The 26363-nt window shown below is 37.1% G+C and overlaps 3 protein-coding genes and 1 long non-coding RNA gene across 8 annotated transcripts; 1 reads left to right on the top strand and 3 right to left on the bottom strand.

Moving 5' to 3' along the window:
* Window positions 1–8840: 8840 nt before the first annotated feature.
* LOC145095017 (uncharacterized) lies at window positions 8841–9905 on the bottom strand. Its single transcript, XM_079032961.1, has one exon. The coding sequence runs from the start codon at window positions 9903–9905 to the stop codon at window positions 8841–8843; it is 1065 nt and encodes a 354-aa protein (XP_078889087.1).
* Window positions 9906–16239: 6334 nt separating this feature from the next.
* LOC145091453 (serine/threonine-protein kinase BSK7-like) lies at window positions 16240–20233 on the top strand. Of its 5 annotated transcripts, XM_079029179.1 has the most exons (13): window positions 16242–16550; window positions 16626–16707; window positions 16804–16944; window positions 17051–17190; window positions 17265–17485; window positions 17612–17747; window positions 17828–17961; window positions 18058–18163; window positions 18414–18499; window positions 18626–18814; window positions 18907–19065; window positions 19138–19251; window positions 19578–20233. In XM_079029179.1, the coding sequence occupies exons 4-13, from the start codon at window positions 17103–17105 to the stop codon at window positions 19818–19820; spliced, it is 1476 nt and encodes a 491-aa protein (XP_078885305.1). In that variant the 5' UTR covers window positions 16242–16550; window positions 16626–16707; window positions 16804–16944; window positions 17051–17102; the 3' UTR covers window positions 19821–20233. The 5 variants fall into 5 exon arrangements, with proteins under 5 accessions (XP_078885308.1, XP_078885305.1, XP_078885304.1 ...); XM_079029182.1 differs by lacking the exon at window positions 16804–16944 and having other exon boundaries at window positions 16240–16550; window positions 16626–16751; window positions 18910–19065; XM_079029178.1 differs by lacking the exon at window positions 16804–16944 and having other exon boundaries at window positions 16626–16751.
* Window positions 20234–20395: 162 nt separating this feature from the next.
* LOC145091454 (tubulin beta-7 chain) lies at window positions 20396–22180 on the bottom strand. Its single transcript, XM_079029183.1, has 3 exons — window positions 21691–22180; window positions 21338–21607; window positions 20396–21226 (listed from the first exon to the last, which is right to left on the bottom strand). The coding sequence occupies exons 1-3, from the start codon at window positions 22082–22084 to the stop codon at window positions 20553–20555; spliced, it is 1338 nt and encodes a 445-aa protein (XP_078885309.1). The 5' UTR covers window positions 22085–22180; the 3' UTR covers window positions 20396–20552.
* A 1930-nt stretch (window positions 22181–24110) lies between these two features.
* LOC145091452 (uncharacterized) lies at window positions 24111–26099 on the bottom strand. Its single transcript, XR_013702183.1, has 2 exons — window positions 25324–26099; window positions 24111–24566 (listed from the first exon to the last, which is right to left on the bottom strand). It is a non-coding gene; the product is annotated as an uncharacterized LOC145091452 (long non-coding RNA).
* Window positions 26100–26363: the final 264 nt, after the last annotated feature.

Here is a 26363-nt window from a genome sequence, read left to right on the forward strand (position 1 = left end):
CAACCATATTAGTGACCCCCACTAAGATTAGCAATATAATTTGAGTAATCATCCAAAACAGAAAATGAAATTTGAACTGTAATAAATCTAAAATCAATTCCTAAATTGTACATCAAACTTCCAACGTTAAACCTTGAACATTTTCAATTAATGTTATCGAGTTGATATGCATTTGATTATTTAGGTATATTGTAAATTGTTTAGATTCCCCTGTTGAATTATGGCGTGAATGTATAGTTTTACGTTTAACCGTAAACATGAGGATTTAGTTTGGTTGTCTAACTAATGATTTGGATGAGACAAAAGTATTCGATGAATGGATTCTTAAAACTAGTTAAGGTAATAGTGGTGGCCCTAATGATGGTGAAGTTGAAGTTGAATTTCCAGAAGACGTTGTTGTTCGCTCTACAGGTGACCATATTCATTCAACTGTATCCACCATTTATCCATCATTTGAAAACCATCTTGATGATCCATCATAATTTCAATATAAAGCTATTTTGGTACCTACAAATGAAGAATTCTGTAACAGCCCGGATTCCCAGGTATTATTCATTCTTATATTTTTGGTGATTTGTGAGGAGACTCGGCGAGTTGGAGCCCAAACTCGCCGAGTATGATCGCGGCTATGGGCACGGGTTCGCGTCTGGACTCGGCAAGTCCACGCTGTTTAGTGAAACCCTAATTTGTAACACCGAAAATTTCAAAACAATTTTTCATTTAAAAATAATCGTTTAATTCTTAAAAACACTTTGCTTAAAATCTCATTCATAATCGAATTACAAAACATAATTGCATTTTCACTTGCATAATAAACCAGGATCCTCAAAACATGACTCTCTCTCTGGTGTGTACAATCGAGCCGGTGCCGTCCCGTGATCCTGAGAGAAACCTGAAACACATAACACAAAACACTGTAAGCACGAAGCTTAATGACTTCCCCAAAATACCACACATAACACATATTAGCCACTCGAGGCTATAACTCTGTGGGTCCGTGGACCCTACTCTGTGAACCTTCCGGTTCTAACTCTGGGAACCTTCCGGTTCTAACTCTGTAAACATGCACAACATAAATCACATAGAAATAATGCAGTACCACACGTAACATACACAACATACAAATACTCTGTCACATAACTCTGGTTACCTACTCAAGGTAAAGTATAGTGAGAAGACTCACCTGGAAATCAGAAAGCAATTATCTGCACATGCGAACCTCGGACTTGCCACCGCCTAACACATAAGGCAAATATCTCTAATTAGTACTCGAAGTCCCAAATCTAATTAACTGGCGAATACTCTTTCCCTCTCTAGTCAGGTAATGGGTAAAAGACCATTTTACCCCTCCCTGACCTCTATTACCTCTGTTGACCAAAACTCCCAAAGTCAACATAAGACAACTCAAGTCAACGGTCAACACTGGCCAGACTCGGTGAGTACACAAGAGTGACTCGGCGAGTCCATGCGGGTTCTTTAAATCCTTTTTAAACCTCTTAGACACGACAAGTTTCCTCTCCACTCGTCGAGTTACTCGGCAACGAAACACGGGGCAACCCCGACTCGACTCGTCGAGTTTGCCTATGGACTCGGCGAGTTGCTCCCATGACAACCCTCATCTGACCTTCTGAGGTCAGATCTGCTTCACCAAACCATAGATCTAACTCCCTCAAAGCCAATAACCACGAAAAGGTCGAACCTTGGGCACTCATGCAAGGTTCTACAAGCTCATTTGGGTGAAACCCTCCATTACATAACAACCCTAGCTCAAAACTCCAAATAGAACGCATAAAGCAGGATGGAAGGGACTCTCTGGACCTCTTTGGGTCCAGATCTATGGCTTCACACTCAATGGGACACTATACTCCACAAATCAAGCCATAAAAGAAACTAGAAAACCCTAAAATCACCAATCTTACCCAAAACAGAAAAGGGAGAACGATTTGATACCTCAATGGTGAAGATGCAAGCTCAGAAGCTCTGAATCGACACCCCCCTTGACATCCCTTTGCTGGAAATGACTACTCCATTGCACAACCACCTCAAGAATGCTCCAAAATGGCTCTTCTTCACTCTCTCAGCTCTCTGGTTCGATAGGAGTCTCTCAAAGGTGTAGGTGGCCGCCACTGAAGGGCATAAGGGCCTTTAAATAGGTCCCAAACCCGGACAATTAGGGTTTTCCTTGACAGCGCCGACTCGGCGAGTCCAAATACCCGACTCGTCGAGTCCCTTCATTAAACTGGTCCCCAAAACGCGATCCTACTCGACGAGTTGAGGCGTCAACTCGCCGAGTCTCCTCATTCCTCAATATAAAATACTCAAATTCCCATAGCTAGATATCCGGATGTTACATAATTCCCCGGGTTTGGAGCCTATTTAAGGGCACTTATAGCCTCCCATTGCGGCTACCAGTCCCTTGAGAGAACCCTAAGAGAACTAAATCGTTTTGGGAGAGAGGAAGTCACTTTTGGGCCTTTGTATTCCTTGTTTAGCAAGAAGAAGGTGGAAAGAGGAGGAGGTGAGATTCCAACAGATCCAGAGTCCAGAGGCTTCATTTTGAGCTAATAGTTCGAATCTCCTTCAGTTTTAGGGTTGATCTTTAGAGTTAGGGTTTTCTAACCCCTTTGGAGAGTGATTATGTGAAGCAAATGGTCCCTCTTCGAGTTTGTGCCTTGGATCTGGACTCAAAGAGGTCCAGAGACCTTAACCCTTGGAGCTTTTTGGGTTATTATGGAGTTATTGGACCTAGTTTTTCATTTTTGGGACCAAATCTCCTTTTGATGCCTTGTGGGAGTTATACAAGCATCAAGTTTTGAACTTTACGTGACATTCATGCTTAGGAAGGCCAGATCTATAGTTTGGGGAAGCAAATCTGACCTCAGAAGGTCAATAGAGTTTGTGCATGGCATGAACTCGCCGAGTTGTTCTTGAGACTCGGCGAGTAGGGTTGGGGTTTCATGTAAATTGTTCAGCGAGTATACTCGTCAGGTTGGGGGATGACCCAGTGAGTCAGGGAGAGTCAATAGGGGGCTGAGTCAAGCCGGAACTCGCCGAGTTGTTCTTGAGACTCGGCAAGTTGAGTCGTGGTGGCCCCGCGATTCATGCCAGGTGGAACTCGTCGAGTTAGGGAAGTACTCGACGTGTCAAAAGAGGATCCGAGGGAGTCAGTGAACACGTATAGACTCACCGAGTCCGGTCAAAGTTGACCGTTGACCATTCACCAGAGTTGACCAGTGTTGACTTGATAGGGTTAGTCAACCTTAGTTGTGAAAGTGTTAATTAGAGATATATTGTGTTATAGGAGGATTATAGCTCGGGGGATCGAGCGCGAGTGATTTCCGGGATTTGCGAGTTATCGAGATACGCGAGGTGAGTCTTCTCACTATACTTTACCTTGAGTAGGTAATCGGAGTTATGTGACAGAGTATTTGTATGCTATATGTATGTTATGTGTTGTATTGCATTATTTCTATGTGATTTATGATGTGCATGTTTATAGAGTTGGAACCGGAAGGTTCACAGAGATAGACCCAGAGGGTTCACAGAGTAGGGTCCACGGACCCACAGAGTTATAGCCTCGAGTGGCTAATATGTGTTATGTGTGGTATTTTGGGGAACTCACTAAGCTTTGTGCTTAAAGTGTTTGGTGTTATTTGTTTCAGGTACTAGTGATGACCGTGGGAAGGCGCCGACTTGATCAGTACACACACACACGAGATTTTTATGTTATGAGATCTTGGGATTTTTATATGGCATGGATTGAGTTTCAAACATGGATGTTTTTATGAATATTAAATGAATCATGTTTTTATAAAATGAGAAAAATTGTTTTGAAATTTACGGTGTTACAAATTCGATGCTACCAATGACTACATTTTAGGATTAACGAAAGATGAAGGGAAAACATATATGAGTTCAAACTCTTTATGTGAGTGATGTGTGTAAAACGAACTAGTTTTAATCCTAAAAAACTCAAATGTAAACAAACACACACAGGCAGTGTACCTATCGATAGTAGTTAAGTTTAAGCAAGTAGGGTATCGAACACAGGGAACGGTAACAATCAAATTAAGTACTAGTATTACCTAATTAAAAACAATTAATAAAAAAGGGGGTTTCTCTAGTTTTGCAAGACTAGAAACTTAATCAATCAATTAACTTTCAAACAAAGACAATTGACAACTAAGAAGAGCAAGAAAGGACAACTAGATTCAATGATAAAAGAGACTTCTGTTTAGATTCGATTCACTTATTCCTATGGTTGATTTCGTAGCAAGTGCAATGAATTAATACATCAATGGTTACCGATTCCTAATATGATTGGGTTCATGTTCATTATTACCAATCCTTTAGTAGACAAGTTAATTCAAATAGTGATCAAGTGATTAAATTAACAAGTTTCCTAGTGTTCAATTCGTATCAAGCAAGACTTATAATAATAGTTAATCAAATTTTTTCAATTCAATCAACTCATGTATAGATGTTCATCACACATGCTCACACATTGATTTACATATTTTATAGTTAACCCTAGTTTCATATTCACTATTCCTAGGCATACAATCTTATATTCATAAAACTATATGAATCAAGTAATCAAGAAGATGTTCATGCAACTCAATCACTTATTTGTTAACTAAAAACATTTATTATCAATACATCAGGATCTTTAATAAGCTTAACAAGATGAATAACTAAATTAATATCAATTCAACCACTCAATCAAACCATGTTCATAAGATTATCTCATCCAAACAGAAGTAAAAAGCTTTTAGCTCATATCTTCAGCAAGTAATAACCTAAAATCAAAATTCAATGATTCAAACATGGTTCAAAACAAAGATTAAGAAAGGAAGAATGATTATTTGCCTTTGATTATCTTTAAAATTGTTTCTTAGGTTGCAATCTCGAAAATAACAGCTCCAAGAACCTTTCTGATCTTCAAAAATCGCAACTAGCCTCCACTAAAAGTTAGGGTTCGGGCCTATAAGTTATCTATTTATAGTTTCCAAAAATCGACCCAACTCGTCGAGTTTTTGAGAATAACTCGACGAGTTTCTCTGAAAATCCGCGTGTTCAGCGTGTACGGCAAGGCATCCTTAAATCTAGAATATTCTAATAAACTCGTCGAGTTTATGGTAAAAACTCGTCGAGTTTCTTCTTTTATTTAGCTCCTTCTTTTAATCCTTGATCTCCAAGCTTCCAATCACTCAATCATCTTCCTTTTTCATCCAAGCATGTCTTTTATTGCTGAAATTGAAATATTAAGCTAATGAAGTACCTTTTGTTCATTAAATGATATAAAATCAACAATAATTACTAAAATAATGAATGGTTTCTATGACTAAATAACCTCATATCAAAATACCCCACACTTGACTTTTGCTTGCCCCCAAGCAAAACCGAATTTTAGCACGCTAATACCATATAAGACAATCCCAATCGTACCCAGCCATTATGCCAAGACCACAACGCATGCATTTGTGTCTAAATTTTTTCCTAAGGACCCCCCCTCAATTCTAAATACTTACAATCCACATAAACACTCGCCCACTTCTTTTGAACAACGCTCATTTTATGCATCCCTCCGAATCCATCCCCAGAAAACTTTCTTAACCTCAAGTCATTTTTGGTTAAATCCCCAAGCATACATACGATAAAATAACCTAGAAAAGAAAATTACAAATAAAAGAAAAATACAACTTTTGATTGAATCTTTTATACTTTGTAGCTTTTCTTTTGATATTCTTCTTTGTCTTCACAACTTTGTAGATTCTTTATTCAAACATTTCATCACTTTTTTTTTCAACTCTTTTTTTTTTTTTACCGGAAAAACTGAAAATCACGTTTTTTTTAAATTGGACTCGTCGAGTTTTTGGAGAAAACTCGACGAGTTTTTCTTTCTGTATGAAAAAAAAACTATTTCTAATTAAAATCACAAAACACCCCACACTCAACTTTGATGACCCTCCCAGCAATCATTTAAGCATAATCTGAAGATGAAGATTAAAAACACAACGAAAAACATAAAATAAATAAATAAATAAAATACTACGAGAAAAAGAAAACAAACTCAATTGTCGGGTTGCCTCCCATAAGCGCTTCGTTTTTGAGGAGTCTTTAGCTGGACTCCTTTCCGCCCTACGTTGCAGCGGTTGCCTCTAAATCAAGCCCTTCTTCAATTTCCACTTCCTTTGGCTTGCCCTCCTCATATCCTTTGATCCTATGCCCATTTACCTTGAAACTTATTCCATCTTTATTCCACAGCTCAACTACCCCATATGGAAAAACATGTTTAATTGTGAAGGGTCCGGTCCAACGAGTGCGTAATTTTCCTGGAAAAAGTTTGAGTCTTGAGTTATATAAAAGTACTTTTTGCCCTTCTTCAAACTCCTTATTTCCTTTCAATCTTGCATCATGCCATTTCTTTGTCTTATCCTTATAAATCAATGAGTTAGTGTAAGACTCGTTCCTTAATTCCTCCAAGGCATTCAATTACAAGAGTCAATTGGTACGCAACTCATTGGGGGAAAAATTGCACGTTTTCAAAGCCCAATAGGCTTTGTGCTCCAATTCCACTGGTAGATGACAACTTTTTCCATAAACCAGTCTATAAGGTGTTGTTCCAATAGGTGTCTTGAATGCAGTTCTAAATGCCCACAATGCATCATCTAACTTATCTGCCCAATCTTTCCTGTGGTTGCCTACCGACCTTTCCAAAATTCTTTTGAGGGCTCTATTTGTTATTTCAGTTTGGTCATTCGTTTGCGGATGATAAGGTGTTGAAAATCTATGGCGTACACCATATTTTTTAAAAACCTTTGCTAATTGTTCATTGGCAAAATGGGTCCCTCTATCGCTTATCAACGCCTTCGGTACTCCAAACCTCGAGAATAAATTCTTTAAAAATTTCACCACCACCCTTGCGTCATTTGTTGGTAGCGCTCGTGCTTCAGCCCACTTTGATACATAGTCCACTACCACAAGTATGTATTTGTGCCCTTTTGATGATGGAAATGGCCCCATGAAATCTATACCCCACACATCGAAGACTTCACACACTTGGATGCTTCATTGAGGCATTTCATTCTTTGCATAAATATTTCCCGATCGCTGGCACGCGTCACATTCTCTCACATAGGTGGCAGCATCCTTAAAGATTGTGGGCCAATAGAATCTTGCATCAAACACCTTTTTGGCAGTGTATTGAACTCCATGATGTCCTCCTACAGGCTCACTGTGGCAATGCTCTAGAATGTCGCGAATCTCCTTTCCAAACACACATCTTCTGATGATCCCATCTGCACAGCTCCTAAAAAGATATGGCTCATCCCAGAAATAATATTTAATTTCTGACATGAGTTTCTTTTTCTGCTGATGAGTGAGCCCTTTTGGAAGAAAGTTCCCAGCTAAAAAGTTCGCAATATCTGCATACCATGGTTCTTCTCCCATTATCACCATCAAATACTCTTCTGGAAAAATATCCCCAATACCCTTGTGGTCAGATGCATCCCTTTCTGGATTTTCTAATCTTGAGAGATGGTCAGCCGCTACATTTTCCATTCCTTTCTTGTCCTTGATCTCAATGTCAAATTCTTGAAGTAGAAACACCCACTGGATCAACCTTGGTTTTGCGTCCTGCTTAGAAAATAAAAATTTAATTGTAGAATGGTCAGTAAAAACAGTGGTTTTGGACAATATAAGATAAGGACGGAATTTATCAAAAGCATAGACCACGACCAATAATTCCTTTTCAGTTGTGGTGTAATTTTCTTTAGCCGGATTCAAGGTCTTGCTAGCATAATAAATTGGTTGAAAATGTTTATCGACTCTTTGACCAAGCACAACACCTAAGGCAAAATCACTTGCATCGCACATAATTTCAAACGGTAAATTCCAATTCGGGGCGATAATGATCGGGGGCGTTAGTTAATTTTGTTTTCAATATTTCAAAAGCATTTAAACATTCTGTTGAAAAATTGAAAGGTGCATCTTTTAAAAGTAGCTGAGTTAAAGGTCGAGTTATTTTAGAAAAGTCTTTGATAAAACGACGGTAAAAACCCGCGTGACCCAAAAAACTTCTAACGCCCTTCACATTGGTTGGTGGTGGTAGTTTAGCAATGGTGTCAATTTTCGCTCGATCTACCTCAATCCCCGCTTTGGACACTTTATGACCTAACACAATGCCTTCTTTAACCATGAAATGGCATTTTTCCCAATTCAAAACTAAATTGGTCTTTTCACACCTGGCAAACATTAAGTCAAGGTTAGTAAGACAATTATCAAAAGAAGAACCAAACATGGAAAAATCATCCATGAATACTTCCATATACTTCTCCACCATATCGTGAAATATTGCCGTCATGCATCGTTGAAAAGTGGCAGGCGCATTGCATAACCCAAAAGGCATTCGTCGGTATGCAAACGTTCCACTAGGGCAAGTGAAGGTAGTTTTTTTCTTGATCATTCAGATCGATTGGTATTTGGAAATATCCTGAAAACCCATCTAAAAAACAATAATAACAATGACCGGATAATCTTTCAAGCATTTGATCAATAAAGGGTAAAGGGAAATGGTCTTTGCAAGTAGCATTGTTTAGCTTTCGATAATCGATGCATACCCGCCAACCGGTTACCGTTCGCGTAGGAATAAGCTCGTTCTTTTCATTCGCCACGACTGTCATTCCTCTTTTCTTCGGGACTACTTGAACGGGACTTACCCACGGGCTATCGGAAATTGAATAAATGATCCCCGCATCCAATAGCTTTACCACCTCCTTCTTAACTACCTCTTGCATTTTTGGGTTCAAACGCCTTTGATGTTGCACCACTGGCGTTGCTCATTCTTCAAGAATTATTTTATGAGAACAATAAGAGGGGCTTATCCCCTTTATGTCGGTGATTTTCCATGCAATGGTGTTCTTTCTTTTCTTCAAAACCTTCACTAATTGATCTTTTTCAATTGGGGTGAGGTCGGATGTAATGATCACAGGCTTCTGTTCACCTTCTTCGAGAAATGCGTATTCTAAGTGTTCTGGTAACGTTTTCAGCTCCAACTGTATGCTCTGAACACCAAACACGTCGAGTTCTGGAATTAAACTCGACGAGTTTAGAACAAAAGTTTCCTCATAGCCTGATTTTTCGTAGAAACTCGTCGAGTTATTGTTATTAACTCGTCGAGTTTTTTGCTCTGTTGACTTTATCAGTTCTTCGTATTCTGACTCTTCAAGAAGACTTTCTAATTCTTTCAAATCTCTCTCAGCATCAAAATCATCTTCTGAAGTCGAAATGTGTTTGCTTGCTTCGTCTTCTTTCCATTCTTCTAATAATTCTTCCAAGACATCTACTGAAAAGGCAGTATCATCACTATACTTTGAATGTTTCATGGCCTGATCCATTCCAAAAATAACCGAGTCTTCCCCCACTCGAAGGGTAAGCCTTGAGTCTCGTATGTCTACTATGGCACCCGCGGTATTCAAGAATGGTCTTCCAAGGATTATTGGCACTTGATGGTCCTCCTCTATATCTAGCACAATGAAATCTGCCGGAAAGACGAACTTATCGACTTTTACCAATAAATCTTCACGTATACCCCTCGGGAATGTCACCGTCTTGTTTGCTAAGTGGATCGCCATTCGGATTGGTCTCGGTTCCGGAAGGTTTAGCTTTTTAAAGAAAGAGTATGGCATGAGGTTCACACTTGTCCCCGAATCGGCCAATGCATAGCTAGTGGCTAAATTCCCGAATTGGCAAGGAATGGTTAGGCTACCCGGATCACCTTTTTTCTTTGGTAGTTTGTTTAACATTACGGCTGAACAATTCTCATTTAAGACTACCTTGGATGCTTCCTCCATCTTCTTTCTATTTGTGAGAAGTTCTTTTAGGAACTTTGCATACTTTGGCATTTGCGCGACTGCTTTGATGAACGAAATGTTGATTTGTAGGGCCTTTATGTGCTCCAGGAACTTCTGGTAGTCTTCATTTTGCTTCTCCTGTCGAGCTCGGCCCGGGAATGGTAATGGTGGCTTAAATGGCTCAGCTTTCGAATTGTTTTGCTCATCAGGTGCGGAACTCGTCGAGTTTTTGTCAAGAACTCGACGAGTTTTGTCTACTGTTGGCAAATTCGGATTTTCTTGATCTTTTTCTTTTGCCTCTTTTTGATCTGTACTTGGGATTGGAGTGAGGGGTGTGACTATCTTCCCACTCCTTGTTGTCACTATGTTAATATGCGCGCCTTTTGGATTTTTTTTCCGTGTCACTAGGAAGCCCGCCTGGTGTTCTTTCGTTAAATTGCTTGGCAAGTTGCCTAAGCTGTTTTTCAATATTCAAGATTGAAGCTTGCTGATTCCGGAGCAGAGCTTGTTGATCCACCATCATGGTTTGGTGCTCCTTCATCATCTTTTGTTGATCTCTAATGTGCATCAGATTCGTCATGCCTTTTCTCGGAAGCACTAACGAATCGAGTTAACATGGCTTCAAGATCCGTCTTCTTCTCTTGCGCCGATTCTTCTTTTTGATAAAATCTGCGTGCTTTTTGCTTGTACTTTTCCTCCTTTGCCTTCTTGTACTCGTCATAGGGGAGCCATTCCTTCTTGGGCTTTCGCCAATCATCATCAAACCTATCGCCACTCGAATAACAAACTTGTGCCTTCCGGTTGCCGTTCTCATCAAGATCGCAATCCTTAGTAAGATGGGGACCGCTACAATTGTCACAACCCACCCTTATGGCATGGATGGATTGATCCATCTTTGTCATCCTGCGATCCATAATTTCTAGTTTGGCCATCATTGCCGCCATGTCATCGAAAACTGAGTTAACCATGCCTCTAGCTGTATCGTTCCTTGGATTATGATATTCTCTTGAATGTTTGGAGAATTCTTCCACCAATGTTTTAATGACAGCTGGTGCTTTCTTCGTGAGGGGTCCTTGGGAGTCTAATAATTGCCTGGTTGTGACGTTCACGCCATCATAAAAGATAGAAACCTCTTGTTGCACGTTTAGGTCGTTTTGATGGCAATTTCTTATTAACCCCTTATATATTTCCCACGCCTCATAGAGTGATTCTCCCGGTAATTGCTCAAAGTTATCAATTGCTTTCTTCAATTTTGCAATCTTAGAAGGTGGGCAAAACTGGTCAATGAACTCCTCGCGCATCTTTTTCCATGTTGTAATGGATCCGGGGGGTAAAGATTTCAACCATTCCTTCGCGGCTCCTTTGAATGTAACCGGTAACATCCGTAGTAAGACAGTATCGCGAGGTACATTTGACATATGGAAATAGTCAGCAATGTACATAACTTCTTCAATATGCTTGTAGGCATCTTCGTGCTCCTTTCCATGGAATGGAATGTCTTTTAGTTGTGCGAGGATGTGACCTTTCAACTCAAAATTGGCTGTAGCTGGAATTGCAGGTTGCACGAGTCCCGGCCCGATACCATCTCTTATGCGCTTCTTGTAATCTCCCATCGGTATGTCGGCGATGTCAGCCATATTACTTCTTTGATCGGGATTGCTTTCTTCACCAAACGTGAATGTCGGATTCGATCCCTTTTCCTCTTTGTTTGCGAATAATCAACTCCGGATTGTCTACGGGTGGTGTTGGTGTAGAACTGGAGCCTCGGGTCATAAAAACCTGAAATAAAACAGACAAACAAGCGTAAAACGAACAAAAACGAAGAATTTACGAAACTATTACAGAAGAATAAACTCGACGAGTTTAGTGCAAAATTATAGAAAATCAATAAGAACTGAAAACAGGTAACTTTATGCAAGAAAGATCTAACACAAAGGATCGATAATACCAGCAAACAATATAATTATTAGAACCGTTCCCCGGCAACGGCGCCAAAAACTTGATGTGTGTAAAACGAACTAGTTTTAATCCTAACAAACTCAAATGTAAACAAACACACGCAGGCAGTGTACCTATCGATAGTAGTTAAGTTTAAGCAAGTAGGGTATCGAACACAGGGAACGGTAACAATCAAATTAAGTACTAGTATTACCTAATTAAAAACAATTAATAAAAAAAGGGGTTTCTCTAGTTTTGCAAGACTAGAAACTTAATCAATCAATTAACTTTCAAACAAAGACAATTAACAACTAAGAAGAGCAAGAAAGGACAACTAGATTCAATGATAAAAGAGATTTCTATTTAGATTCGATTCACTTATTCCTATGGTTGATTTCGTGGCAAGTGCAATGAATTAATACATCAATGGTTACCGATTCCTAATATGATTGGGTTCATGTTCATTATTACCAATCATTTAGTAGACAAGTTAATTCAAATAGTGATCAAGTGATTAAATTAACAAGTTTCCTAGTGTTCAATTCGTATCAAGCAAGACTTATAATAATAGTTAATCAAATTTGCTCAATTCAATCAACTCATGTATAGATGTTCATCACACATGCTCACACATTGATTTACATATTTTATAGTTAACCCTAGTTTCATATTCACTATTCCTAAGCATACAATCTTATATTCATAAAACTAGGTGTAAGACCCGTGTAATACACGGGTTTATTAAAAATAAAAATTTAATATCAATAGTTAAACATTAAATTTAATATCAATATCAATTTTAGAGCTCTCATTAATTATGACATTTATTACATTATAAATATATCAATTCTTTTTCAAGAAAGCATTTATTTCTCTCAATATTATAACCGAAATAAGTTATGATATGTGAACAAATCAGAAAATTACATGTGGAAATAAATAAATTCTAAAAATCTATTAAAATGCCATGTGTCCAAATCAATGAGGACATGACATGTGACAAAAAATGGGTTTTATTTATTAGTATAGACTATACGAATCAAGTAATCAAGAAGATGTTCATGCAACTCAATCACTTATTTGTTAACTAAAAACATTTATTATCAATACATAAGGATCTTTAATAAGCTTAACAAGATGAATAACCAAATTAATATCAATTCAACCACTCAATCAAACCATGTTCATAAGATTATCTCATCCAAACAGAAATAAAAAGCTTTTAGCTCATATCTTCAACAAGTAATAACCTAAAATCAAAATTCAATGATTTAAACATGGTTCAAAACAAAGATTAAGAAAAGAAGAATGATTATTTGCCTTTGATTCTCTTTAAAATTGTTTCTTAGGTTGCAATCTCGAAAATAACAGCTCCAAGAACCTTTCTGATCTTCAAAAATCGCAGCTAGCCTCCACTAAAAGTTAGGGTTCGGGCCTATAAGTTATCTATTTATAGTTTCCAAAAATCGACCCAACTCGTCGAGTTTTTGAGAATAACTCGACGAGTTTCTCTAAAAATTCGCGTGTTCAGCGTGTACAGCAAGGCATCCTTAAATCTATAATATTCTAATAAACTCGTCGAGTTTATGGTAAAAACTCGTCGAGTTTCTTCTTTTATTTAGCTCTGTCTTTTAATCCTTGATCTCCAAGCTTCCAATCACTCAATCCTCTTCCTTTTTCAACCAAGCATGTCTTTTATTGCTGAAATTGAAATATTAAGCTAATGAAGTACCTTTTGTTCATTAAATGATATAAAATCAACAATAATTACTAAAATAATGAATGATCTCTATGACTAAATAAGCTCATATCAGTGAGATAGAGTTACCAGATTTTTTTGAGGAATCAATCTACTCTTCAGTTGTGTTGAATGGTTTTAAGGCGTCTAGAATTTCCAACCATAAACTTACACTAAAAATAGGTGTTCCAGTCATGTTACTTCGTAATATCGAACAAACCAAAGGACTATGCATTGGTACTAGGTTACATATTGTTAGGATTGGAAGACACGTCATTGAAGCCTGAATCATATATGCTAGATTTTTCAACGAGTCTACTTATATACCTTGCATGAATTTAACTTCGTCTAATAAAAGAATCTCATTCCGTTTTTAGCGGAGGCAATTCCCCATAGTTGTTTATTTTGTTATGGCCATCAACAAAAGTCAATGACAATAATTATCAAATGTTGGATTATACTTGCGTAGGCCCGTCTTCACTCATTGTCAGTTATATGTTTTTTGTTTTTCGTGTCACAAGTGAAAAATGATTGAAAGTACTCATATATGACGAGGGCGGTCCAACTAATAAAACAAAAAGTCATGTCTACAAAGAGATCCTTCAACGATTATAGATATTCAAGTGTTTCATTGTTTTTCTTTTTTCAGACATTTCAATATTACCAATAATACTAAATCTGTTTTTGTTACTTTATTTTTTTTATAATGCCAACTTTTTTATACATTTATATGTATATTTTTATATGTTCTCCGCGTTTTACGCGGGTCATAATCTAGTTTTTAACTATAATTAAAGCAATTACCAAAATAGGAAGGTTTCAGAACATCTCATGTACTTTGTTTTATTGTTGTTCATCAATACTAGTACACATATAAATGTTAATAGAAAGGTTTCAGAACATATCAAGTACTTTGTTTTACCGTTGTTCATCAATACTAGTACAAGTGTAAATATTTAATCTATTAAGTCACAAAGTTGGTCCAAAAAACATAAAATTTCCATTTTACTAGTTTGACAAAAAAATGCATCTTCCCATGCATTCTTTCTCTTGAACTTACTCATCTAACATCTTTCAAGTGACTTAAACTCTTTTTGGCAATTTTCATGAAGTCGCAACTTCATAATCTCATATGTTTCTCATAATTGACCATTTTGTCATTTTGGTTGATATATGACTAAAAGTCAACTTTCTTTAAATTCTAGGTTCTTACACTAGGGTTCATCTCTGTCGTCTTATACTTACAAACCCAAATCTCATATTTCTCTTTCTCCCATTGGTAAATTCATTTCCAACACACAACCACAACCTCCCTCAATCCTATTGGAACCCTCTCTTCTCCATCGATTCTCTTTATCCTGCTGTCGTGGAACTCTTGGAATACCCAACAACTCGAGTGAACTTTACTGATCAATATCAATCACCACCAAAAATCTATGATCTACCTATAATCCTCTATCAGTAAATCCCCACAGTTACAATCGCCGATGATAAAAACCCATTCAAACTGCATTCTCTTTTGGCTTTTCTTCATGTCGCACAATAGAAACATAAGTTGGAACGCCAATTAGTCGTGGTGGTGTTGGCGGAAACCCTAAATTAATGGTTTGGGGGAAGCCATATTGGTGGATCTGTTCATCTCCACCGCACACCTACAAACCCTAATGTTAGTGGAAACCTAAGCTTAAGTTTTTATAAATGAGAAAGAGGGGGTTGGTCTTGTTTCCAGGTGTGTGATAAGAACGGCGGTGTTCCGGTGAGGATGTAATGTTTCAGTTAGGAGGGTAGCGACGATGGTGGCGGTGGTGTCCAAAATGAGAAAGAAGGTAGGGTGGGGTGTGACTTATGAAGGTTAGGGTGGTTGAGATTTTTTTGTTTATTATTTAAAATAATAAGAAAATATTTAAAGTAATAATCATCGAATGACATATTCGTCATTTGTTGGGTGTGGACCAAAATCACACAAAAATGTCAACCATAAAGACCAAAACTACACAAATTATCCAAAATTAAACCACTGAAATACCACAAAAAAATCAATATATTTTTTTATAGCCATAGAGACCACTTTTACAATTTTGTCTTAGTAATATTATAAAACTACCTAATTAAGGCATCTACTACTAATTAACATAATATATATATATATATTTTTTTAGGCAAGTTCTTCGTATTTCAGACTAATGTTTTTAAATTTATAATAAGAAAATTAAACAAGAACAAGTAAATGAGTCAAGAACCTACATGTAAAACCACACATTCATTGAAATCAGATGTCATTTATTATTTGTCCACTGAGTCTGATATTCCGATATGTATTCTAGAATGAATTATGTAGTGTCATTTTTTCGAAACCTAATACAAAAATGGACGGGCGGTGCTGGATAACCTCACTCCGGAATGGTCCATTCCGAACTAGATGGTTATTTTTCAATTTTTTTGAAAAAAAATTGTTATCTTTTAAAAAAACAATACAAACATAGTTAGATCACTCAATTCCCCTAAATTTTATAACACAAACTTCACTTTTGATTTTAATTAACAAAGATCATAATATGTTTTTTATTAGATTATTTTGGAGTATTTCACGGCAAAAAGCCAAAAACTGCCAAACAACATGATAAAAAGCACTTCCATTATTTTAAAATATAACAAGTACCTCTCATGGTCATGGGTTGTTTTTGTAAGCTAATGCTTAGACAGGACAATTACAAATTAAAAAGATCAAGTCGGTGGAAAATGAAAAATTAAAGAGAGTAATTGAGTGCAAACTTGAAATCAAGTGGCAAGAGATCTGCAAATCTTAATGGTCGTACGCATCTCATTTCATCTACAACACTGCTTAACTTATTAATATTCTGAAACACCCCAAATTTCTTCTCCAATCATCTTTTTGATTCGTTCAACACGCATATAATTTTAGTGAGAGGAGAGAGAAACCAAGACCCAGTTTGTCCTTTTGAGACTTTTACCCTACTGGGTCCATGAGCTGCAGCGGCTCATGTAAATTGAATCAAAAGGTTTGAAAAAGTCCGTATTTTTCTCCCTTTCTTGAATTTCTTGATAGTTACCCATACGTGGTTAATCTTATTCAGCTTAAAGGAGCTCATTTTTGCCTGTTTCTTTGGAAGACGAAGCTCTGCTGATCTGGGTTTTGGACTTTAATACCCTAATTTGGTACTTCTGCAGTTCCACTTCATATTTCTTGATTGCTGATATAGGTACTTGATATACGTGTACGCTCTATTATCTGATATTAATGCAAATTTCCAGATATTATGATGGGGACGTGTCATGTGAATGTGAAATGGATTTTAATTTGGAAAATTGAAGTGTGAAATGCTTTGATTTTTGACAATCATAATCAACTTGATCAGTCTGTGCGTGTTATTGGTCATTTTCTGAATTTAAAAGGTGTTTTTTAAGAACTGGTACATAAAGTTGGGTTACGCCCAAGCGAGCTGTATACATACGTAAAGTGTCTTTCTTTTACAACTGAATAAACCATCCAATTCACCAGGAGTTTTGATGTTCAACTCGATCAATTTGGAAGTTTAAAAGATTAGTCGGCAATGGGCTGTGAGTTTTCAAGACTCTGCTCGTGTTGCTGCTGCTGTATTATAGAACCGAATGGAGTGATTGCCAAATCCCATGATGTCGGTATGCAAATCTTCCGAATTTGCCTCCTTTTGTCGCCTAAAAGACTTTTTTGACCATTTTTTATTTTGTTTCAGAAAAAGAAGAGGCAGACGAGGCAAGTGATTTGCCATCATTTCATGAATTCTCCATTGAACAACTTAAAATGGCGACATCTGGATTTGCTGTTGAGAATATAGTCTCTGAACATGGTGAAAAAGCCCCTAACGTTGTTTATAAAGGAAAGCTGCAAAACCAAAGACAGGTTGCCATCAAACGTTTCAATAGATCTGCATGGCCTGATTCCAGGCAATTCTTGGTATGTACATCTTTGGTACCATTATACCATACAAGATTCTATTTTGTATGTTTTTGGAAATATAAATGCCCCCCCCAAAAAAAAAACTTTTTGTTCAAAATCATTCATTCTTGCAAAATATAACAGGATGAAGCAAGAGCAGTCGGTCAACTCAGAAACCCTAGATTGGCGAATCTACTTGGATGTTGTTGTGAAGGAGATGAAAGACTACTTGTTGCTGAGTTTATGCCACATGAAACACTTGCAAAGCACTTGTTTCATTGTAAGTGCTGTGGATTTTTTATATTTCTAGTTATTTTGATCCAATTTTTTATTATATTTGCATCTTGATTCTTGAATTAGGGGAAACACAACCAATGAAATGGGCAATGCGATTAAGGGTGGCGTTATATCTTGCAGAAGCTTTAGAATATTGTACAAGTAAAGGGCGTGCTCTTTACCATGATCTCAATGCGTATAGAATAGTCTTTGATGATGTATGTTATGTTATTAGTTATTACCCTTTCATTGTTGCTTTTTTATAACCCATACGATTCATGGTTATTTTATGTGACCCGTGTATTTTGTTACAGGATGCAAACCCTAGACTCTCTTGCTTTGGATTGATGAAGAACAGTAGAGATGGAAAGAGTTACAGTACAAATTTGGCTTTCACCCCTCCCGAGTATTTAAGGACTGGTACTTACTCTTACTTATGTATGGCACAAATAAATGGGATCAAATTTGTAACAAGTTAGGACTTAATGGGGAAAGCCTCGTTTTCTTGGCTCTCTTTATTTATTAAGTCGTTCTTTCTGCATTAAATAAAACACACACACACACACACATATATAGCTTATCAGATAAGTCTTGCCTCTTCACGTCTATAAGAAACTTATTTATTTATTATTTCTTGATCTTGTAACACTTGTTTTCCTTGAATTTGTAGGGAGGGTAACACCGGAAAGTGTGATGTATAGTTTTGGCACCCTTTTGCTTGACCTACTAAGTGGAAAACATATTCCGCCTAGCCATGTATGTATTCTAGATGTCCAAATTTTTTGTATATTTGGGTGATTTTATTTTTGTACTTTTTGAAAAATGTTGCAATCTATTTATAATCTTATAATGAATGAATGGCATGTGGATTTGATTTATCAGGCTCTTGACCTAATAAGGGACAGGAACCTTGAAATGCTTACCGACTCTTGCTTAGAAGGGCAATTTTCTAATGATGAGGGAACCGAATTGGTTCGGTTAGCTTCAAGATGCTTACAATATGAGCCACGTGAGCGCCCAAATCCAAAGTCATTGGTTTCTGCTTTGGTTCCTCTCCAAAAGGAAACAGAGGTATCTTTTAAATTTAAACACCATCTATATTTATTTTATCCGGACAACACTTTATCCATACACCACTTATTATGTTAAATGTCACTTCACAGCAGCCTTCTCATGTATTAATGGGCATAACACAAGGTGGTGGTGGTGCTGCTATGCCTCTAACCCCGCTCGGTGAAGCCTGCTTGAGAATGGATTTGACAGCCATACATGAAATCTTGGAAAATTTAGCCTACAAAGATGATGAGGGAGCAACAGCCGAGGTTTGACCTTTTCTTTTCAAAGTCAACTTTCATGGCACTCATGAGTCATGATTTTTTGAAATTGGTTTGCAGCTGTCATTCCATATGTGGACAAATCAGATGCAGGACACATTGAACTCCAAGAAGAAAGGGGATGTGGCTTTTCGCCATAAAGAATTCAAAACTGCAATAGACTACTATACACAGGTTAATGATAGTGCAAATCTCTTAAAATTCCCTCCAATAGTGCAAAAAAGAAACCATCTTACTTGGCTTTTTATTATGAGCAAATCACCATTCTTGCAAAAAAAGAACACTAACAAATGCCTTAAATACCCCTTAATGGTGTTTTATTTCATAAAACAATGGTTAAGAGGCTAAATGCAAGAATAGCAACATAGTTTAATCTATTGGTGTATTATGGCATGATCCTACTTTCAGTTAATTTCATATTAGGCGATTATACTTTGAAAAAAGTAGCCAATTACAATTGCTTAGTATTGGATTTAATCTGCGAGTGTTTTCCTCTTCAGTTCATCGATGTAGGAACTATGATTTCACCAACGGTGTATGCACGCCGAAGCTTGTCATATCTTATGAATGATATGCCAGATGAAGCACTGAATGATGCTATACAAATACAAGTCATATCCCCAATTTGGCATATAGCATCCTACTTACAAGCTGCTGCGCTTTTCTCTTTGAAAAGGGAAAATGAAGCACAAATTGCACTCAAAGAAGGCTCAGTCCTTGAAGAGAAAAACAACATCACTTGATTTGATGGTTTTTAATTGGAAAACTTTGCCCTTTACAGCATCTAAGAAAACATCAAAAGGGGATTGATAGAAAGCTGATTCTTGACAGAAAAGGCGTCACTTTTAAGTAAAAAAGAAAGCTTGATGAAAGAAAAGGGTGTGATTATAATGTTTGAGTTTGAGTTTGAGTTTGAGCTTGATTTGCTTGTATCTTCTTTTTGCTATCTTAGCATTGTGTTATCAAGGTGCTGAATGACACATCTTTACCCTTGATGCCAGGTGAGTGATCTCTGAGTTCATACAGAAAATTGTCGATTCAAATCCATGCTGATTGTAGATGTTTAATTTGCAATGCTGTAATCTACCAACAGTGGATAATATTGGCTTGTTCATACTCTTATGAAACTGCACCATTAACTTTTTTTTTCGCCCTATATGTATGATTTATCGAATTTTGATTTGTTTGTATAGAGCAAGTTGGTCAACATGGTGATGTCGGCTCGCTCGGGTTAAAACTAATAACTTTTTAGTATGGGTCGTAATGTTACCCATATAGACTTTGGTCAACTATATTGCATCCCAAAAAGTCAAACTAGTTGAAGATAAAAGTGGAACACTTTATTGGGGATAAAAGAAAGGAATCATACAAGAATAACAACATTGGAGAATGCCCAAAAGGCCAAAATACACAAACAAATCAACCCCTTTAAAATATTACATACCTTTGAATTTGAATTTCACAAAATTTGACTTTTAATTCTCCTCAACCTCTTCATCATATTCATCTTCTTCAACTTCATCGGTCACAGCATCTTGATACTGTTGGTATTCAGACACCAAATCATTCATGTTACTTTCAGCCTCTGTGAATTCCATCTCATCCATTCCTTCCCCTGTATACCAATGCAAGAAAGCCTTCCTCCTAAACATCACCGTAAACTGCTCAGAAACCCTCCGGAACATTTCCTGAATGGAGGTCGAATTCCCCATGAACGTCGACGACATTGAGAGTCCGGTAGGAGGGATATCACAGACGCTCGATTTCACGTTGTTTGGGATCCATTCCACGAAATACGAAGAGTTTTTGTTTTGCACATTGATCATCTGCTCGTCGACTTCTTTAGTTGACATTTTTCCACGGAACATAGCCGAGGCAGTGAGGTAACGGCCGTGGCGGGGGTCGGCAGCGCACATCATGTTCTTAGCGTCCCACATTTGTTGAGTGAGCTCAGGGATAGTTAGGGCACGGTACTGCTGTGATCCTCGGGAGGTCAACGGTGCGAATCCGACCATGAAGAAGTGGAGGCGAGGGAAGGGGATGAGATTCACGGCGAGCTTGCGAAGGTCGGAGTTCAGTTGACCGGGAAACCGGAGGCAGCAGGTGACGCCGCTCATCGTAGTTGAAATCAAGTGGTTCAGGTCTCCAACTGTCACCGACAATTATACAATAAATATAATTAATTGTCTTTTAATAGAAACACATGTATTGAAATACCATTTAAAAATAATTTTCTTAAAAAACAATTTAGTTGACTTACAGCTTGGGTTTGTGAGCTTGAGAGTACGGAAACATATATCATACAGTGCTTCATTATCAAGAACCATGCACTCATCAGCATTCTCGACAAGCTGGTGAACAGAAAGGGTGGCATTGTATGGCTCAACAACTGTATCCGACACCTTCGGTGAAGGGAAAACCGAAAAAGTCAACATCATCCGATCCGGATACTCTTCCCGGATCTTGGATATCAGTAGGGTACCCATACCGGATCCGGTCCCCCCTCCAAGCGAATGGCATACCTGAAAACCTGTAAACGAAAATCAATGTCTTTCTGATCTTTTTCAAATATAAGATTTTACGGTTTAAAAACAATTTGATAATAAATTATACCTTGCAAACAATCACAATTCTCGGCTTCCTTACGAACAACATCAAGAACCGAGTCAATTAGCTCGGCACCTTCGGTGTAATGCCCTTTAGCCCAATTGTTTCCAGCACCATTTTGGCCGAAGATAAAGTTATCAGGCCTAAAAATATTACCATATGGCCCGGTACGCAGACTGTCCATCGTACCAGGCTCTAGGTCCACCAACACAGCTCTAGGTACATACCTACCGCCACTAGCCTCATTATAGTACACATTCACTCTTTCTAGTTGAACATGACTGTTACCGACATATTTCCCGGTGGCATCGATGCCGTGTTCGTCACACACGACCTCCCAAAACTTCCCTCCGATCTGGTTTCCACATTGTCCGGCTTGTACATGAAGAATTTCTCTCATTTTCTTGAAAATTGGATTAGAAATTAATTCTTGAAAGTAGGACTGGGAAATTAGAGAAAGGGAGGGAGAGTTTGAAGGAGCAATGGATGATGAATGGGAATGGGTTTTTGTAGCAAAGTCTGAGATGGAGACACTGATATTTTTATCGTGTTGTAAAATAAAATATGGAGAATAATTTCAAGGAAGAAATTAAAATAATAATTTCCATGTGGTTGTGTTTTTGTTTTGTGGGCCATATCCAAAGCCCATCAGGATTTAATGAGCTGGACATGAGAGGAGACAGCAAGGTGCACTGGTGCAGTGGCCTTTGTCATGGTGAATTTCCAAGTTTGCCCTTTCAATTAAAAAAAATTGTTTATCAGAAGAAACAAAAAGCCAAAACCCAACAACAGTGTAAAATAAGAATACCTTTAATTATTAGATTCGAGATCTGAGCGTAAGAGTGATTGAATTTGCAAGTTACTGATCTTTCTTTTATGGGATCGCATATATGAAAATAAAAAATAGGGTATATGATCGTATGGATATGTAGAATTTATATAAAAATAAAAGCAAAAGGGTATAAATGACATTTGAGAAACGAATGAGTGTGTGTGTATAGAGTAGAATATACTACACTACATTGTGATTGTGGATCAAGAAATTATTGAGGTCAATGCGAGGATTCAACGGTCATTTACATCCTTTCAAGGCATCCAATGTGGTATATTGTAATTAAAGCTTAGTTCTTAATTTTAGTATAAGAGGGTTAATCACTAGAAATCGGAAATGGTTTTCTTGTTAACTAACAAAATTTTGTCAATTAATTTGATAATCCTTTATCGGAAAAATAACTTATAAGGAAGGCATTATAGACCTTTACCATTTGTATTTTGTGGTGCCATCACCATCACCTAAAACGGACATAAGTAAGCCATGTTTAACTAGAGTCGAGTGAGTCTAATAATAACTATTGATGAAGGATTAGTAATAAAAGATTCATAATTTATACGCTTATTCAGTATGTATAAAGACACTTAACATACTCTCTTTAATTTGCAAAAAGGCAACATCGACATTTGATTGATGGTCCAAACGAGATGAGAAGTTTAACCAAAGAAGTACTTTAATCATATTTTCATGTACAAGTAGTACATAAATGATTCTTAGACTATTGCAACTCAACCTAACAGAAAGAAAAAAATAATAAACAAAAATAGGGACATTACTTAATGTAGTCATATCATTTGTTAACAAGTTGGGTAATATGCATATGCATCTCAAAGTAGGTGTGGTTGCAATGGCCTTGTCAAGTAATTGTAATTAATTAAGTAATCAATCGGGTTTATCAACATCTAAAGCAATGTGATAATATAATTGTAATTAATTAAGTAATCAATCGGGGTTATCAACATCTAAAGCAATGTGATTATAAGGGTAAGTTGTCTTTGTCTTTGATTATATAGAATAATAGCATCTTAAATTTCTTCTTAAAAGGTCAGCCTTCACTTCATTCCCATCAGTATCACTTTAATTCTCAAAACGAATATATACATTTCTTTAAACCAAACCAAGTAAGGGATCAAATAAATAATCACAACCAAAAAGAAACTTTTTGAATTTCTATAATTAAACCAAGAGACCAATTATGAGCATAACATAAAAACTTACAACTTTATATTCATATGTAAATATAGCTTAAGCTACTTTCACTGTGTCCACCATACATGAACCTGGGTTGGGTGCAGATAATCACAAATATAATAATAATAATAATAATAATAGTAACCAAACAAGTATATTGGTAAACAAGTAACATGGTAGGTCAACTGAGAGCATGAGTTGAGAGCATGAAAGGCACATGCACATGGGTACATGTCAGATTACACATGACATGGACATATGCAGAATGGCTTCTCCCCTATATGTTTGTGAATTGTGAATTGTGGTGCACACTAAATAATTGCTTGCATGCATACGGATGATGGATTGATGGATGCCATACTAGTCTCATATGCATGATATCTACACGGGGAAGAAACAAACGTGCCATAAAGATAACAATGCTTCAAATTCATAATTCAATACAATACAACATGAAAAATAGTTCACTTACAAAAAACAAAAGTACACACAGATCATTGATTCGTAAGTTATTCTGCAGACTGCAGGTAGGTGTACAAACAACCCTACACTGTTGCAGTTGCTGGATGGATCAAAGTAAATTAAATGGTACAACTCACCCACTCACTGATTGCTGCAATAATAATTATCACACCTCACATGTTTTGCATGATCATCACTGCTTATTCCTACAAACAAACACATAGTATATGATGTGGTGTACTATTGCATACAGTATAGAAAGAAACCAAAAGGAGCTTCTCACAAGTGGATCATCTTCTTCTTAGTACACAGCAGTTCCTCAAATACAGGATCCACATTTAGTCCCAATTTCACATGATACAACTCCAGGAGCTTCTCATCTCACCTGGTGTTAAACCTTGCACCATACAGATAGATATCACATGAGGCCAAATTTAATAAAAAAAAATGTTTGATTTTGGTAAAATGATAGCCTTCAATGAGTGTGCATTGTCGTTTGACTCTTTAAACAATTGTACAAAATCAAAATCTTGACAAATAATGAGTCAGCTACATGATTCATACATTAAAACACTAATTGCGATAAAATTGATAAGAATATATCTAAGACACACCAAAATATGTCAAGCAAACGTACACCCAAAGTGGCCAGGAGAAACCATGATTCATACACACACACACACATGTTGTAATGCATAACTCACATTAGACATGAAACTCTGTGCATATATAATGTTTGGATGTTGAAATTCATCCTAGTAGCTCATGAAATCAAAATGAGCTCAAAAAATCACTAGTCACCTTTTTTGATGCTTGAACAGACACAATTCGCTTTTTAATTTAAGCTTTAAGAAAGTAAAAGCAACTCTTTTCACAATCACTCGACAACTCTTGGATTATTTCTTGGGTACGTGGGTAACAAACACCATCAATTCATGCCAAGAAACAAACCCATTCAGTGTAATTAAGCACACAAAAACGAAGTACCCAATCAAGTTTAAGTGAATACAATTCACAAATTCAATGAAGTGTCGAACACCGCTTTAAAAATCCCCAGAAAATAAATACGACCCTAAAATCAATATCAACATAGATGAAATAGAATTGTGTAATTATATAAAATAGTAAGATAGAGAAAAGTAGTTGGAACTAACGGAGGCGGTAGGCAGCAGCACTGACAGTGGACAGTGAATTGCGGTAGGCGAGATGAGGCAACATTGATACGCTCTCTCTCCTGGTAATACTCGTAATCACGCTTTCTCTCACTTGGTCACTCTCAAATTATGACAGTGGACAGTGAATGACGAAAAATTAGGGTTCTTTATTGATTCCAATGGGTCATGAGGCGAGACCCGGCTGAATAAAAGATCTGGGATAAGATGATGAATAGAGGATAACAAGGGTACAGGGAGTTCGTCGGTGGCTGATGACCTCAACTCTCGTCCTCCCCTTCTCTGATGAGCTATGGCTCTTTTGTTGTTGAAACCAAAAGTGTCACACAAGCTGGACTTCACATCAGATTTTGTGGTAATCTTGATGTTAAACAAAAAATGGGGGGAATTTTAATCATAAGATATATCCTTCTGATTCACCCCGTCACAACCTATAACCACATTCACCAAATTGTATCAGATATATTACTATGGTCGTATTTGGTTTCCTCTACGGCTCTATCACCAGATAATGAAGAAATCAGTTTCTTTTCATATGATGATGATGATGATGGAATCGGACCCACAAGTGTTGTTTTCTCAATCTAGTGATACAATTCAAAATGGCCAAAGTCGGAGAACAAGAAGCCATAGGAGACTGTACTTCAAGGGCATTTCAGGGGTCTTGTTTCACAACTGTTACAATCGGAGTTCATGAAAGCAGATAATGTATCATAATAATAATAGGTTGTTCTGTTCGTATAAAACCGAATTACGCAGGTGACAATAAGTTTGGTTTGCATATTTGGATTTTTGGATTGAATTTTACCAAAATCAAATTATTATTTCGGATTTTGGATTTTTTTTTTTTAATTCACATTCAATTCCATTAAACTAAAAGTTCAATTGTCATCATACAATAAGTGAAATGGCAAACGGGCAACAAGCTGTGCCGCTAAGCCTTTTTGAATGGTAAAACTAATTCTTTTAAAGACTACATCCGGAGATCTACACCCCGCTCCCGAGTTTAAATTAAAGAGAGA

The sequence above is a fragment of the Lactuca serriola genome, chromosome 3 (genome assembly GCF_051521515.1).
Source record: "Lactuca serriola cultivar US96UC23 chromosome 3, Lser_US96UC23_V15, whole genome shotgun sequence".
NCBI classification, from domain to species: domain Eukaryota; kingdom Viridiplantae; phylum Streptophyta; class Magnoliopsida; order Asterales; family Asteraceae; genus Lactuca; species Lactuca serriola.

Coding starts and splice junctions, on each gene's coding strand:
- LOC145095017 (XM_079032961.1), bottom strand. CDS start 9,905: ATGCCAAAGTATGCAAAGTTCCTAAAAGAACTTCTCACAAATAGAAAG.
- LOC145091453 (XM_079029178.1), top strand. CDS start 17,103: ATGGGCTGTGAGTTTTCAAGACTCTGCTCGTGTTGCTGCTGCTGTATT. Junction 17,486..17,611: donor CTGATTCCAGGCAATTCTTG/GTATGTACATCT, acceptor AAAATATAACAG/GATGAAGCAAGAGCAGTCGG. Junction 18,164..18,413: donor TCCCGAGTATTTAAGGACTG/GTACTTACTCTT, acceptor TTGAATTTGTAG/GGAGGGTAACACCGGAAAGT.
- LOC145091454 (XM_079029183.1), bottom strand. CDS start 22,084: ATGAGAGAAATTCTTCATGTACAAGCCGGACAATGTGGAAACCAGATC. Junction 21,608..21,690: donor GAATTGTGATTGTTTGCAAG/GTATAATTTATT, acceptor TTTCGTTTACAG/GTTTTCAGGTATGCCATTCG. Junction 21,227..21,337: donor CAAGCTCACAAACCCAAGCT/GTAAGTCAACTA, acceptor TGTCGGTGACAG/TTGGAGACCTGAACCACTTG.